The following is a 17,711-nucleotide window of genomic DNA, read 5'->3' on the forward strand; positions in this document are numbered from 1 at the left end:
CAGTCCTAGTCTCTGTGTTAGATCTTTGTCTGCCTGGGTTTTCTTTGTCCCTCAGCTTCACTCGGTAAGTTTCCCTGGACCGCTACATTGAAGCGACTGTGTGCATACGTGTGTGTGAGTCCCGCTGTGTGCCTCGTGGGCTTTAAAAAACTGTCACGGAGCCTGTGCTGCGAGTATGACAGAAGGGCAAACTCTTATAGTGATATATGTGCACGGGTTCTTCCTGAAACTCTGGAGGAAGGGATTAATAATTAAAGCGCTGGATTTGAGCGGCCGCTAACAGTGCAGTGATGGCTGGAGATTTGACAGTGTCAGTGTTGTTATTGAGATGTGTATGCTCTGTGTCATTGTACCGCTCCTGGGGCTCAACACCCAGTCTGCCCTGACCCCGTGCGCATCCCTCTTATCCTTCACGCTGACACTTCCTCCCTTCATCCGTCTGTTTAATGATTATTCTCTCTAACTATGAGTGTAGATTTTATCACTCACTTGAATGTGCGCTTTGCGTGTTTACATATTCATTGTTTGCTTTGCATAATTTGTGCCTATTTTTAATATTCTTGTTCCATCTGTGCATAAACATGCTTTAGCTAAACAGCTTGCAGGCTGCATTCTTTTTTGCCTATTTGTGCCGCCGAACAAACATGCTCCGTCTTTAACCCTGATGCACATGTCTGTGTGCATTTGCATGTTGTAATGACCAACACTAACACGCTCGCCACCTCCACAGTCACAGAGGACAACTCTCCCCAGGCTGGCCGTGACGTATACATGCGTGTTTGAGCTTCCGTGAGCTGAGCTGACACTCTGGGTGCCGCCCGCCCCAGGGGAGAAGGCTCGCATGGCAGATCTGTCACCCGTGAGGTCGCTGAATGTTAACGCTTCCAACATGGATTAAACACTGGTGGCCAGTGCGGCGGGGTGGGGTCGACATGCCAGTCGCTGACAGGCACCACAGGGCTCTGTACGCTGGCCTCGACACCGCCGGTTACAGAGAGGCTTTATCTCTTCCTCTCTCACTCTCTTTCTTGCCCTGTTTCTCTCTGGGCGCACAGTCCACTCCAGCGCTCCGCTGATAAGGACATGAGCCACAGTCCAGCCGGCTGTTGCTGTGAATCACAAACATGTATCATACACTCACAGTCTGCAGTGTGGTTATAGGATCACATTCCAACACAAATTATATGCTACAGCTACATCTATTTCAGTAGGTTCACGATTGGGAATTATTAGATTAATTATTATTTACAAGAAATTATAAATAAAATATAATTGTCTTAATTTCAGAATAATTTGTAACAATTTATGATCGTTAATATTATCTACAATAGCCAGATATGCTGTAATATTATAATAGTACCGTATTTTCCGGACTATAAGTCGCACTTTTTTTCATAGTTTGGCCGGTCCTGCGACTTATAGTCAGGTGCGACTTATTTATCAAAATTAATTTGACATGAACCGAGAGAAAACATTACCGTCTCCAGCCACGAGAGGGCGCTCTATGCTGCTCAGTGCTCCTGTAGTCTACACTGAAAACATAGAGCGCCCTCTCGCGGCTGTAGACGGTAATGTTTTCTCTTGGTTCTTGGTTCTAAATAAATGCGACTTATAGTCCAGTCTGACTTATATATGTTTTTTTCCTCATCATTACGTATTTTTGGACTGATGCGACTTATACTCAGGTGCGACTTAAAGTCCAAAAAATACGGTATATATATAAAAAAAAGAATATCTTGTCTCTGGTCTGGACAGATGGGCATATTAATGAATAACAGAAATTATTTAATATAGACAAAATATTATATAAATATTAACATGATCACTTTTGCAAATTTGCTAGTGATCTGATCATTTTACTGACTGTATCATTTGACCGAGGTCAGGAAAATGAATAAACGGATCATTATTCAAGTCAGTTAAAATGTTATACTTTCAAAAGCCAAATACCTCATGCATGTTTACATGAGTGATATTTGTTCATATTCCAAAGTGAATCAAAGATAAATTGTAAGAAAAAAAAAAACTTTATTAATTAGTTCATCTTCCAAGTCTTTTGTTCATTAGTCACGTGACGCATGCAAAGAACAAATCGTTCATGCATGATCATTTGCATAGTTTTAAATCCTGAATGTCTTAGATATGTAGATGGGCAGGTGATTTTGGTAAATTACAGATATTGTTAAATGTAGATATATTAGTTTAGAAATATAAGTCTGATAGCTGTCACAACATCTGCACAGTTCTGAATCCTTAAATTCTCCAATCTGACCACAGCATCTCTTATTGATCTTACACAACTTCCCATGCATCTCAAGCTCTTTCTTTTGTCTTTGTTGCCTTTGTTAAAATTTTCTGTATTTTAATCAAGACACCATGTCCAGAGAAAGGGAAAAGTGTGGCAATGCTGCAAGGATCCTCTGTTCACATTAAAGTTGCCGGTTTCATCAGCTCTCTCGAACACAATCATAAGCATTAAGCCTGCAGCCAGTAGTCAGCCTTGTTAGATTTGCACAGATACGTTCATGTAATCTGGCATCCGTCCACAGCCCTTCGTCTGACCCTCATAAAGCCGGCTGGCACTGCTGCAGTTGTTTGCGTCTCGCTGCTGCGGAAGATAAATACATGAGAGGCACACAAGAGAGACTCAAACTTCCCCTCATGGTTTAGTTAGAGCTCACTTGCTCTGAGAGGATACACACATAATAGATTTCCCACTGTTCGAAATTCACAAATCTAAATACTAATGCTCTGAGATGCACAACAAAGTTAACCATGTAAAGTGCTTCTTAAAAATGTGTACCTCAGTCATTGAAGACATTGGTTAATATCTTATTAATTCACCTCAAATCTAAATTGTAACACAAATCAAACCCACTGAGACCGTGTAATGGCTCAAAACAGTTTAGCATTTTTCATATGCATCTTACAGCAATCCAATATATGTTATCCTGCTAATTCTCCCCACATTTCCGTTCAGTTCTTAAGTATTTATGGACTCCCGACTGCTTCAGATTCAAACACCAACTTTATAGGACATGATCCCAGCCCAGTTTGTCTTGCTGTGTTTATGCTTTTAGCTAAACTAATCTCCCTTTATAAATTCTGGGTTATTTTAGCCAGTCAGTGTTATGTTCTTTTGTACACAGGACGTAATGCAGAAAACACAGTGGGTTCCAAAATCCTGAAACCATATTTAAAACCTGGGATTCAAAATCTAATTATATCTAAAAAGTTTGGGGTCAATAATAATAAAAAAAAAAAAACTGTTATTATCAATCGTAATAATATTTCGCAATATAATTTTCTTTACTGTATTTTTGATAAATACAATGATCAAAATACAGTGACCATGAAGGATATCTTTAAAAAAAAAAACATTTAAAAAGTATGCACATTGTGCTTTTTGGATTATCTCAAGTCATACTTGTGAACATGGCTATCAGGTTTGACACAAAATTCTTGCAGCTTGAGTGCTGCTGTAATTAAAGCAAAATACATTCTGAAATTCACATTAATCATTTCAACCTAAATAATGTTTGTGCTTGTGACTCGATCTGTAATGAAGAAAAAAATAAACAAAAATCAATTTAAGTATAAGCATTTTCACTAGTGCTCTCAAGACTTGTTGAACCCCACTGTACAGCTTGTATACAGAACATAGCATATATATATATATATATATATATATATATATATATATATATATATATATATATATATATATATATATATATATATTATTTTTTTTCCTACATGTTCTGACTTTGAAATTCAGATGGATGGAGGTTATTGCACTCCCACAGTGATGCGTGTTTACATTTAGCAGTAGCTGTGGAGTGTTGTTTCCCAGCCCTCCACACCACTTGTGTTTATTCCGTCAGTAAGTAGTCTGATTTGGTAGCCTCTCTCCACCCCTTTGCCGTTTAATCAATTTGCAGGCTTGTATAAACTCTTAGTGAGGGCGTCTTTGTCCTTTTGTTCCTGCCATAGCTCTCCTCTACCCCTCCCTGTAGAGCGTGGGTGGTGTACTTCTGCCAGCCTGGCTTCGGCTATAGGACTTATTTTATTCACACTTTTAATCGCTGAGTGCTTTATTATTAGGTATAGGAATTCCTCTGACAAGGGGATCGTCTAGTGAGAAATACATCTAGTTCAATCATATTAGCTGCACACTAAAACATATTCATCAGGCAGTTTGTAACCCCCTGCTAGCCGGTCTTCTGGTGGTCCTTATTGGTGCCTGAGGAGAGGAGAAAGAGCATCTCCATCACCTACTGAACACTCTAGAAAATTAAAAGTAATATTTTCCTCCATGAACAGTCAACATATTTCAATCTAAACAATTTTTAGGTTCATACTGAAACATGATATGTGTGTAAGCTTTGCTTAATAAAAGGGTAAATACATATATGAACTGATAATTGCATTATTTAACCAAATTGACTGATGTCCATGGACACTTGTATTTATTCTGTGTGAACAGAAACACACTGGACATCAATGCAGTAGACTCTCTGCACTGTATACATGCTTGTCTTGTGTGTGATGCTTTTTTTCTGTGGGTTGGAGGAACTCACAATGTTGGAGATATTGAGCTGTGTGTCATCAGAAGTTTTTAGATTGAGCTGCTGTCTGTGTGGTCTGGGCTCAACCCAAAGTCTGGGCTTATTGTTGCCAGATCTCACTAGAAAAACAATCAACTGGGTCTGATAAAACAAGTCCAAAATAACTCCCTTACTTCACCAGATAAGCCCAAGTACACGACTACTTTCTGAAAATAAAACTAAAAACATAACAATCCATCTTTTTGCCCATATTTATACATGAAAGTGCCCTAATACACATAAGTGGACATGGCAACACTGACTGTGATATACTTGGTTAAAAAAAGTAATCCAGTTGCTTAACTCTGCTTATTAACTCAAGGCTTTCAGACACTGCCTTCACACTGAAATCGGGAAGACTTTAACCAGATGTTGCGGTTGAGTTTTTATTAGCACTGGGGAAAAGGCATGTAAATCCAGCATGCTTCCACATATACACACTGTTGGGGACGAAATGAAGAAATTTCAGACAGGTTCAACTTTCCTGCTGGGCTGTCTGCAGGGTTTTTCCAATCTCAGCTCTCTCCCTCGCTCACTTTCTACCTCAGCTTCTTTGAAAGGTATCACTTATGACCGCTAACCTGTTGATTAGCCCTTAGAGTTCATCTGAGGGTGAGGATGAAGGCGGGCCCCTCTGCATGGGGTCCCAAAAGTGGAAACTACTACAACGGGATGCTGCTCGTATTCAACCTTCACGAGCTATAATACGATTTTCAGCCTGAATCCGTGCACTAGCAGATTGAATAAGGAGTTAAAGAGATTCAGCCATCTCCTTCGATGGTGTGACTAAATTTGTAATGAATAATTAAAGAAAGACCCAGATGTGTGCACTGTTGTTGTTGAGCCTGTGGGGTTTGTTGTCCAAGTGCTCTGTGCATTTAAGCACGATTCTCATATCCCTGGTGGCAGTGTGTGTGTGTGTGTGTGTGTGTGTGTGTGTGTGTGTGTGTGTGTGTGTGGTATAGTGGCAGTAGGTAGACTGCCCCCAGAGCACCATGTCTGGCCACTGGCTGATTTGACAAGAACATGCTGGTACTGTACTACAGCTAAAGTAAGGCCTGCAGGCCCCGACTAACTTAAGTCAAACATATTATCTCTAACAAGCCTCCAGCATGCCATGCAAACGCAAGCCTGTTGTTCTGTGTAGGTGCAACCGTACAAGCTCTATCTCGTGACCTTCAATAGAAACAGGGCTAACTCAGGCACAGTTGTTGTTGCATCGCTCTGCGACAGCTTGAGGTTGCAGCGTCCAGTGTAGAGAGAATGAATCATAATGGGTTTTATTGGCTTTTGATGCATCACATGCGGTGTAGTAACGGGTGTAAAAATTCAGATTTATTGATTTAAATTCAGGTTACATAGATGATTGTGCTGACTTTATTGTGATTTAATACACTGATGTAGTGCAAATAATAATATTTTGAATTATAAACTCTACTAATTTATTTGGTCACACTTAAGTTTGGGGACCAATTTTCACAATCAACCAACTATTAACTTCGACTTTTGCCTCTGTTAACTCCTAATTTGCTGCTCATAAATAGTAAGTAAGGTAGTAGTTTGGAGTAGGATTAAAGTATCTAAAATACAGACATGCAGAACAAGGCATGCTTTATGATTACTAATAAACTGCCTATATGCATGCTAATAAGCAACTATTTAATAGTGAGAGTTGGTCTCTAAACAAAAGTGTTATTTACCATTTATTTTTATTAAACATCATCTTCATATTTTAGTTCTTATGTTTACAGATTAATTGTATGTAATATATCAGTGATAGACCACTATATAGACCGATATATTATTTTTGAGATCATCATCGTGTGCCTCCTTCCTGTTGTATAATTAGCATTTTCTGTTTCCAAATAGTTTTATTTATTGTGTACACAAACAGAAATATATAAATATATAAATATATATATATATATATATATATATATATATATATATATATTCAGCATAACTTAAAGTATGAAGATGATGGCAAAGGTAATCTAAATCAGCTAAGGAATAACAAATATTATTTAATACCAGTACACCAGTACAATAATACCAGTTATATATATATATATATATATATATATATATATATATATATATATATATATATATATATATATATATATATATATATATATATATATATATATATATAATGTTTCTTCCGAATGTACAGTGGTCCCTGTGCGTGTCATCTTATATTTCTCAGGCACATTAAGTTGCTGCTAGCTGGGTTTAAATTCAGCCATCCAATTAGTAACGTGCTGTGCAGTGCCGAGCTGTGGGTGTTGCACACCTAATTCTCTTATTGAATTCTGAAGGATTATTTATCTGATTTCTACCAGGGGTCTTTAAGTGTTCACAGTCTCTTTTTGCACTGGTAAAACTTTACACCCAGCCCTCCAGCATCCGTGTTCGCATGCTATCAGTCATGCAGCAGGAATGCATCACAGTCAGGAAGCATTTGAAATGCAGTACATCAGAGCAGTGTGGAGGACCACTCAGTCAGATGCTCTGTTCTGTCACGTCCAAATAACACAGCACCAGCACAGTGTTAATCGATGCAAATGGATTTTTATAATATTAAAATCTCCCATAGCACACCACACAGATGCTGTCACCGGCACCTTTATGATGTGGTGGAAGGTCTTGAGGGATGCTAGGATACAGCTTTATAGAACAGTTTTCTTATTATGATGAGGTTTACTGTCCCTGTGTCAAGTCTTTCTATTTTCTAGTTAATTTCTCTTGTAAACTCTCAGAAATACATATTAGAGGAAATGTATATGTGTGGGCAGCATTGCCAACTGTGCTGTTTGTGATTCTCATACCCTGTTTGATGCCCTCTCTCTCTCCCTCTCTCTCTCTCTCTCTATTAGATGTTTGTGGTGACAGTGTGGCTTTGGGACCTGTTCATGTTGCCTCTCTTCCTCCTCCTGCTCGTTGGTTGGAACTACTTCCACATCACACCAGGCATGGCCAGCTACAGTCAGGACTTGGTGAGTGCTGTGATGTCGCCCACTCAGCTGTACAGGAAATCGTCCCTAATAAGTAAATACTGGTGGTCAATCACAGGAATAAGAAATAAGCATCCATTTTAAACCTCACAGATTCTATTGATGAATGATTACAAATGATAAACGTTCTGTCTACAGTATACAATGTATGTTGTCATTTGTATTTTTTCACAGTCAAACATGAACAATATATGATACAATACAGTAAAAAAAAGTTATATTGTGACATATTATTACAATTTAAAATAACTGTTTAGTGTCACATGATTCTTCACAAATATTATAATATACAGATTTTGAGAAAGAAATATGGTGGTTAATCACTTAAACTAAGATAAATGGTAAATAAAATTGTGATAAATATAAAAATAATAATAATAATTTTGATTAATGCAAATGGATTGAGAGAGCACATTCTATCAGCTGCAGTCCTGGCGCCTCCGTCATATACTGTACAACGTTACATGCATTCACAGCAGTGTTAACTCGGCGGTAGAGTTACTCTCTCATTATTTGCATGTGCTTTTAAATGTTTAATTCACATGCTGACCTGTGCTTTTTCTGAGCGAAGCATACACTCAAAACCTGTCAAACACTGCCTGATTATTGAACTAAGTTATATTTTGCGCTAATACTGTCAAAACACACAAGGTTTACATGTAGACCCAAGTTAGTCATGTCTAAAATAAAAGTAAACAGTGTAGAGAAAAACGTATATGTGCCTGTATATTAGATGCGTGCATGTCTTAAAGGGACAGTAGGCCTATTAAACATGCAGCCTACTGTCATTACTGTCAAGGGATAGATCACCCTAAAATTTCATTTCTGTCATTATTTACTCACTGTCACGTTGTCCAAATCCTGTATTAATTTCTTTCTTGTGCTGAACACAAAAGAAGATATTTTGAAGAATGTGGGTAACCAAACAGTTGCTGGTCCACATTGAATTTGATAGTGGCAAAAAATACTATTGAAGTCACTGGGGACAAGTAACTGTTTGGTTTTCTACATTCCTTAAAATAGCATTTATGTTCAGAAGAAGAAAGTAACTCACTCAGGTTTAAAACCACTTTTGAGTGAGTAAATGTTGGTATAAAAATAATGGAATTTACCGCTGATTAGAGAACCGGCTTTACTGACGAGATGCGCATTAATGATCGGCCGATCGTGATCGGCGCACCCCTAATATTTGTTATTAAAAAATAAAAATCTTCGCCCTCTTTGGCCTAAATATCTGCCATTCTTTTTTTTTTGTTACCTTGAAAGACTGTCTTTATAATAGGAAAATTTGTTTGGCTGTAATGCTCAGACAACTTACAAAATAGTAAAACCAACATGACAAAGAATTGTGATAAAATTTTGAATCGTGATATTTCTAAAAACAAACAAACAAAAAAAAAAAATTATATATTTTTTCCATATTGCCCAGCCCTATATTACATTCATAATAGTAAAACTAAAAATTATTGTATATTATACTATTATATTATCATATGGCTACTTGTCAAACATGAAATATTAATTTCAATTGAAACTATTTCATTATGTAACAAGAATGAGACTGGGGTGACATAAAACAAAAAAAACAGCAAGTAAACCGGATGTACACCTTGTATATTAAACCATCATCAAATTATGCTGATTGACCATTCAGAATGAAGTTTTTTGAGTCATTAAGTGAAATTCATATCATATTTTTTTTACAACATTTCTAAAGACATTAAATGTAATTTTATTAATAAGATTCGGGAGGAGCGCGTCAGATACTTAGCCTAACCAACACAGGTGGACCATAATCAAGTAATCAATCCCATAGTATAAATATCGCTGACTTACCTCTATCCATTGACGGTTTATCAGCATTCCTCCTCCACCCCATCTCCTCACTTCGAGTTCACTTTATAAATAGACGGGGAAGGGGGGTACTCTAGGTTCGGGCCCTTCCCCGGACAGCACGCCAAATACGCATACCATACGTCAGCTAATTATATGTAAGCGTGAACTAGTGAAATGGTCTGTCTATCATAATTAGATCATGTTGTCTATTCCCATTCATATGATTCACAAAGTTTAAGATTTCTAAGATGCTCCAATCACCATTGGTTGTGAGTTTTAACATAGCAATCACACTTTGAGTGACCTTCATTTCCAGTGGCTTGTATAAAGCACATTTGAGTCTTTACTCCGAGTGTAGCAGTTCTTTGTACACCACCATCCCTTCTCAGTGCCATACCTCAGGCTCAGGTGGGGCTGCGCTCTCTGACAGTGTTAAAGCCTGCATCACCTCATGCTCACCCCTCGGCCTAGCAGAAACAGAGCACCACGCTAACTTTCAATAGCCTAGAAGGGTAAGGGATGACTTGATAGAGAGCGATCCCGAACGGCTGAGATGAAATGCTTTCCTTTCGGTTTCAGGTGCATGTGTGAGTGTGTGCACATGTTTATGTTGTGAAGAAATGAGATTGCTTGGTTGCGACATCGCTCTTGTGAGGAAGGCCCCTCTCGTTCACCTCCTCCTTTTGTGCGAGGTCACCCGAGAGGCAGTTGCCACGGCAACAGGGCCTCTCCCAATGGGGGTGTATATACAAGCGGAGGTTTCATTACGAGGTGTTTGTTAAGAAAATGCTCCATTGCCCACATGTGTCTCAATCTCATCCGTTCTCTATCTCTCTCTTCTTCTTTTGCAGGAGAACATGTCCGCGGCCGAGGACGAGGATGAGGATGAAAAGGTATTTCGCTGGTGACATGCATGGTTTTTGATTAGCCACTGACTTTTATAGAGCCTCTCTTTGGGGTGCTGCCTATGTAGATGGACTGTTCGCTCTAACTTTAATACTGCATTTAACTCAGAACCGCAGCTTAAATACATTCAAAATGAGGACAGACGATACAGCAAGCACATTTTCCCTCAAGTACTTTCACACCAGTCCTCTGGGAATTCCTGCTCATACGACAAATGGATTTAGCTGCTGTGGTCCTTTTGAAATGCAGAAATAAGCACAGAACGGCATCATTAATTGAAGTTTGCCTTCCGCTGGGGAATAGAGGCAGTGTAAGGATTTTGAGGCAGGCATGGCTAAATAGGGAGGCTGGACTGCAGTTCAACTCTCCCTTTTAGCATCTTATTTTTTAACGTGTATGATGAGTTATTAGACTTATAACAAATTCCCCCATATCTGCTTAGGTCCGATTATTCCTAAAATATACAGTCATTAGAAACAGTACAAAAAAGTCTTTATTTAGAAAAGCAAAACAACAAAATCTAAGCTGGTATGGTTTCATTGTTTGGCACATTTGGATGGCAAATTGTTACACTGGTCAAAATCTGAATGCCGAATAAATTCATAATGAGGCAGGGCAGGCTCATAATCATTTTAGTCCGCGCTGTCTGGTTCAGAGAAGAATGGGTTAACAGGAAGACGATGCGTTATTGCTTTCTGACTTGGATGTAAGGAAATGCGCATCTCTGAGCGCTGACCCTTGTGCTGCACGTCTAGGGCCTAGGATTCATATCCATAATGTGCTCAATATATTCTGCTAGGATGACCGCAGGCTAGCTTCATCTGTTGAGAGGAACCCCTCTGTTAAAAACGGCTTCCTCTTCCAAATCCTATCCAAGCCAAGCAGATAATTCACGGATGAAACTCATGATATGTGTGTGCAAGCACGTTAGCTTATGCCCAGCAGCTAAACAACTGTAATATATCTTGGAGGGAGAAAAAAGAAATAAAAAAGTCTTATAAATATGTGGCATTTAATTTAAGCTAATGTCATACAAATTATATTAATTTAAACGGTTTTATTTATATAATTAGCCTGAAATATTACATTTGTAGCAGTTAAAATTAGACCTTGGACTGCCTGTGCATTTATTTATTTAGATGTTATTATTTATTTTAATTAATTAATTATAATTACGAGTATCAGAATCAACAGTATTTTTCTAGAGAGATATATCATGTTTCTACACCCTTTCACATCTTGTGTAGATTAAATATCTCTTTTCATTTATTTAATTACCCAAAACGTCCATGTTTATTTTAAGTTGTCAGTTCTAATTGAAGGTGGCTTGTTTCAAAAGTCCTGTTTAGTTTTTTCACTTTGACTTTGGTATCATGCAGGCAGATCAAACAGTCTGGCTTTACACTTCCTATCAAAGTCATCGCAGCTCATGTTTTGGGGTTGGAGAAGGATCGTTGTCCCCTCTGAGAAGGTTACAATTACCAGCCGTTTTTCGGTGTGTTTTCCCCTGGAGGATGTGAATATGTCAACCTGCAGCCGAGCAGGACAGATGCAATGGAATTAAGCTAAAGAAAGCCAATAGGATACGCTGCGTTACTTTAGGATACGCAGTTACTTCAAATAATACACAAAAGATCTCTATGAGCAAAAATCTGTCCTGGGAGAGAGAGGGAAATTTACAAATCATGTGCTGCCATGTAACTTTCTTTTGGCTTTCGGTATCAATAGTGTTGAGCACACAGACACTGGTTTAATGGCATCAAAAAACAAGAAGATAGAAAAGAAAACAAGTCCTGGATGTGTGTCCTATATGACCAGGAGGTCCTGTTCGCTTGGCCCTGGTCACAATGTCACCTAAGAGTAAGTGCTTTGGTTAGACAGGCAGAGAGCTGACCCCCTTCTTCCACCCCAGGTTACCATCGGTGGTCTCCTAACACATGAGCCCTCTCCCCCTCACATCTAACGCATCACCTTCAGCATGTACCACAAGGACAGAGTGTTGATGTCATAATCATTGTGTATTCCAGAGTGCACAATCCTGTGACTCATCCATTTGGGAGCGTTGAGCGTTTTGTGCTTGTTTGTACTGCGGTTGTCAGCTTTAACAAACCCATTTGTAACACATTTGGCCAATAACACAGGTGTTTTATTTAGGTGCATTCTTTTGGTTATTCCATTGTGGAATAAGTGAGTCGTGAATATTTGCACCAGCTTTGAATGAATATTCAAATTTGACGCCATTTACCCAATTACATGAATGTTAAATGAACCCTGCCTTGCAGTATTTTGATTGTGCCGAGCATCCCTGTGAAACTGCATTTTCTGTTCGCCTTTTGTGCAATCTGTTTCCTATTAAGCCAACATAAAAAGTTATTTGACAATTTCATCTAAATTGAGAATATGATCTGACACACGTTTTCTAATCGGTAGACGTGTAGCTTGAATAGTTTATTTCTGCAAAAAAAAAATTGTTTCCACCTCAGATGCGGAAAAAAGGATGTTTGACTTCAAGGGAGTTCAAGGAGATGAATTACAGAAAACTTGTACATTGTTTTTCTCTGAATGCTTTCACTAGCTATGTTTCCATCCACCTATTTTTATGCGCATTTTGGAATATCGCATAAAAAAACGCTGGATGGAAGAACTAAGATGTGCATAAATGTAAAAAATGTGCATAAACGTATTCGCAAAAATTACAGAAACTACAATGGAAACACATTTACCGAATAAATTCCACCGTGCACATTGAAAAAGTCATGTGACTTTACACTATGAGACAGGATAACTTGACTAACCAGCGGACGGATCTCGTTCAAAGCATCTATATGTTGTTTTGGTCGTTCTGAAATGCCTGAGGAAAGCCTGTCATCAAAGAATTTCTGTATAATTACCGTCTTACATGACCGTTCCCAAACAGCAGGCATCCACTTCTAAAAGCAATGACCACATTTATTGTGTTACGTCTGCTCTTTCTGAAGCGCAAGTAATTTATTACATATGAAAATCATATTATATTCAGTGCCTTCACCTAGTTTCCTTAGAGATATTTAGTTCCAGTTTATCAGGAAGTGACGATTTTGTTCTCTTTGACTCACTGAATGGAAACTGTGATTTATTCGCAAATGTTTTAACCGCGTTCACACTGCCAGTGACTTTTTCCGCTGCTCTCCATTGAAAACGAATGGGATTATGTCACTCTGTGTCACTTGCGGTGTGAACTGGGCTTTATGCGATATTTCAGTTTTGCGCAGAAGTTAAATTCCCAAATTTAGATGGAAACAAAGCAACTGTCATCTTTTATTTGAATATCTGATGTTTGTTATTTTCAAACCATACAGCCGTATCAAAGCAATCTGTGACAAATGTTACCTAACATGCAGTGGCCCAAGAAATACTTCCGATACTTAAATCACACTTAAAAATATCATTAGATAACAAAATATCAAAACAAAACAAATAAATAGACAAACAAAAGGGCCTTTGGAACTGATGTCACTTTTTCTTTTTCCAAGTTACTTTGAAGTGGATTTATTAAGTAAGGTGTCTTTGCAGAATAACCACAAGTGGAGCTCATCACTATTTAGTATTTTTTGACCAGTAGATCTTTCATTATCTTACAGTTTACACCACTTCAGATTATGTACTGTAGCTTGCATTGGGAAAATAATAAGAAAGTAAAAACGTTATACTTTCACTCAAGCTCAATTGTGCTCATAAGTTTATATAAATTTCAACCATTCAGCATTAAACGTTGGAATCAATCAATATTGAAGGAACAACTGACATTATTTCAACTGCATTTCAACATTGAAGGTCGGTCATATGTCGGCTGGGATATATCTGTTCTGTCAAATAACAAAGTTTATCTCACTTATGAGCTGTAGAAAAGACCAGAAAAAAAATACTTGCTCATTATTGTTATTATTTTAATAAGCTAGCAAATTAAAATAATAAAGCTCGAAAAGAGACTTTTTTGATTCAATTGCACTTGGTTTGATATTTTGTTATATAATATGTGACTTCAGTGTTCAATTTTTTTTTGGGAGGACTCTAAGTTCATTTTTCTTGTGGTTGGTTGAGAGTCACGCTGTTCATTAAGCAAAAAGCTGATTTCAAACACAGCTGATACACTGAAAGAATAAATCTTCTTCTGCACTTTATCCTCCTTTGACACTTTCCTCACAAAGCAGGGATTTTAAATGACTCATAACAGAAGGCATGTTGATTTTCTCTTGATTGACATCGTATAGTCTCTATGTTAGGACATGCTGTGTGTGGCTGCAGTAGAGGGGCTGTGCTGAGTGGAGGCACTAATGGCTTCCTATGGTTTCCTGTGTCTGGGACCGAATGGAGAGTGACAGTGGGGAGTCTGGGCTGAGCATTCCCAGGGGTCGACTCACCGGAGCAGCTGTCTGGGGGACGGTCGCTTAGACAAACGTATACAGTGCTCGATCACACGTTTGTCTTTCTCACCCCCCAAATACTCTCATTTATTCTCTCACTCCATCTTTTCTCCTGTCATTATTTTCTCCTTTTGATGTGAGGGCTTCTTGTTTCTCTCTCTTTTTCTTTCTTCTCTTCCCCCGTTGGAGAACTATACTCATGAGCTCTTATATCGGAGGAATCTCTGATGTGATCATGTTGCTTTGGACGTTAGATTACCCTGGCAATCTTCTTTAAGGAAAATGGAACAGAATTTCTCTGTTCTCTCTCTTTTTTTTTTTTTTTTTAATCGAAAGTCCATTTTGCCCATGTCTCTGAATTACACTGCAACCCAGTACTGTGTGATGCATTAAATACAATGGGATTTCCCATCTGTCTTACAGGAAGTAAAAACATTGCTTTGTATAACATGATTACACTCAGACATTGCAATCTTTCTCCCACGAGCTCAGATACAGAAACTGATAAATCCAATGATTTCAACCCTGCACTCAATCTTGCCATAAGGTGGGCTACTCTTAGCTTTCGTACGCCACAAGAACTGGTACTCGAAAAAGCTCGCACCCCAGGAAATGAGCCAAGACTTGCCCAGCAGAGACTCGCGGATGAGACGACCTTGCAAGTTGGCGTCTTATGCCGTCTGCGTTCTAGAACTCCCGAGCTCCTCTCTCACTGTATGCTCTCTGATTGCCATTTTTACATCTTTTTGCTCCTCCGCTTAATCTTTGATTGTGATGCACCTTTATTGTTTGCGCCTGACGAATGCTGAAATACTCCCAGATCCGTGACAGCTCTGGAGGAGAGGCTGACACATTTTCACATCTGAGGAGCTCATTACAGGCCATTGACTAGATGAAATACTGGTGATGGCACTCTGGAAATAAACTGTTCTTCCTTTGTCGGCTTCTTGCAGCTCACTTCCCTCATCAGTCGCTGTCTTTTTTTTTTTCTTTCTCTTTAGGAATCAGAGAAAAAAGGACTGATGGAAAAAATCCACATGATTCAAGAAATTGTGCTTACAGTTCAGAACACTTTAGATGAAGTGGCTTGCATTGGGGAAAGAGTGAAAAAGTAAGAATAGAGCATTTTATACCTCTTATGTAGCTCGTATGCAGCTATGCTCATAAGTTTTTATATTTTTCCTCTTAGCCAACTCTTAAGGTCTCTTAGTCTTGATTTTCATTTTTATGCTGATGACACCCAAAAATACACTCATTCAAAATCTGATTCAAATATGGCTGCTTCACATCTTTCTAACTGTATCACAGATATAAAAAATTGGATGTCTGTTAATTTTCTGTCTAAATAGTGAAAAAAAACAGAAGTGTTGCTTATTGGTTTGCCTCACCAGTTACGCAGAGTGAAACCCGTAGCCTTGCATGTGGATGGCTCTGTTATAAAGTTCCAATCTAAATTAAAAAACCTGCAAGTAATTTTTTATTCTAATTTAACATTTGATCTTCATGTACGTAATACTGTTAAAGTTTCTTTTTTCATCTCAGAAATATATCCAGATTACGGTCCATGCTGCCTTTTCCAGCTGAAAAATTAATCAATACTCTGGTTTTCTTTAGAATTGATTATTGCAATGCCTTGTTAGCAGGAGCATCTAGATTTATTTTGAACAAACTTCAGTGGGTACAAAACTCTGCTGCACGTATTCTGACTAGGACAAGACATATAGATCATATAAAACCTATTTTATAGACCTTGCATTGGCTACCTGTCAAATTTTGTGTTGATTTTAAGATTCTTATGTTGACCTACAACAGTTTGTAAAATTGTTTGTAAGGTGTATGTTAACCTGGACTGTTAATAAGTACATGCATTCAAATATAGTACATTTGTACTTGTACAGTATGTAAATGTAATTTGTGTGTGTAAATTAACTTGACTTGTGTCTCCACTGACAGCACGTTCAACTGGTCAGTACCGTTCTTGTCATTCCTGGCCTGCCTGGTTCTGTTTCTGGCGACTGCCGCATTGTACTACATCCCACTGCGGTACATCGTTTTAGCGTGGGGTAAGTAAGTGAGACGCCATGTGTAGCCCTTTCACCCAATCATGCGTGATACTCCAGTGCTGCTGTTAAGCTGTCTCCACTTTCCTTTAAATGGAAGTCATGCAGAGGTGTTTTAGAAAGAATCACACTTTACTGTCTCTGAGCTTTGAGCTTGACTCTTTTACTGGTGCCTGACGAAAGCTATTTAAAAAGTGATCCATTTACATAACTCGATCTGTGACGGCTGATTAGAATCATGTACATGATCCACTGTTAGCTGGGGAGGCCAGTTGTACCTTTTCTGTCTGAGGCTTTGTAAACTTGTGAAAGTTTGATGATGTATGTACAGTACGAGAGAAATATTTTAAACTGTATCTATTATTATAGCAATATCGGCTCAATGATGTCGCTGTAGCAGTTACAAGACATCATACAGCAGTAGTGTGAACTGTGATGACTGTATAAAAGACAGTGTGTATTCATTTATATGCACTTATAATCACATAGCAGTATAAATGTCATACATTAGACAAAGTGACAAATGTTTGTTGGATCAAGGTTTGTTTTGTCAGTAAGATACATGCAGGTGCGGTGGATAACTTTATTAATGCACGCTTGTTTTCACAGGTGTTAAGAAATTTACCAAGAAGCTTTTCAACCCATATGCCATTGACAATAATGAAATACTGGATTTTCTCAAGAGGGTGCCTTCTGATGTTCAAAAGGTAAGGGTCCAGTTTTGCATTTAGAGAGAGAGGGAGGGACAGAGACAAGGAAGGAATTCCCTGAAGATGTCTGCATTATTTGCTCTAACAGAATTCCCAAGCGTTACCCAGGATATTTCCTCTGGCTGTGTTTGATTATTAATGGACTCACGCCTTTAAAGGCGGCCCCCGGCCC

General features: G+C 38.4%; 1 protein-coding gene across 1 annotated transcript in view; it reads left to right on the plus strand.

The window, feature by feature from the left end:
- Window positions 1-17,711, plus strand: part of LOC127933905 (multiple C2 and transmembrane domain-containing protein 2) — a 42,718-nt gene that overhangs the window by 21,654 nt on the left and 3,353 nt on the right. The window contains exons 18-22 of the mRNA XM_052531013.1: window positions 7,487-7,606; window positions 10,312-10,353; window positions 15,771-15,880; window positions 16,723-16,832; window positions 17,439-17,536. Coding sequence (XP_052386973.1) covers window positions 7,487-7,606; window positions 10,312-10,353; window positions 15,771-15,880; window positions 16,723-16,832; window positions 17,439-17,536 — 480 coding nt within the window. The remainder of the gene's footprint in view (window positions 1-7,486; window positions 7,607-10,311; window positions 10,354-15,770; window positions 15,881-16,722; window positions 16,833-17,438; window positions 17,537-17,711) is intronic.

This window comes from Carassius gibelio, chromosome A18 (genome assembly GCF_023724105.1).
Source record: "Carassius gibelio isolate Cgi1373 ecotype wild population from Czech Republic chromosome A18, carGib1.2-hapl.c, whole genome shotgun sequence".
Taxonomy (NCBI): domain Eukaryota; kingdom Metazoa; phylum Chordata; class Actinopteri; order Cypriniformes; family Cyprinidae; genus Carassius; species Carassius gibelio.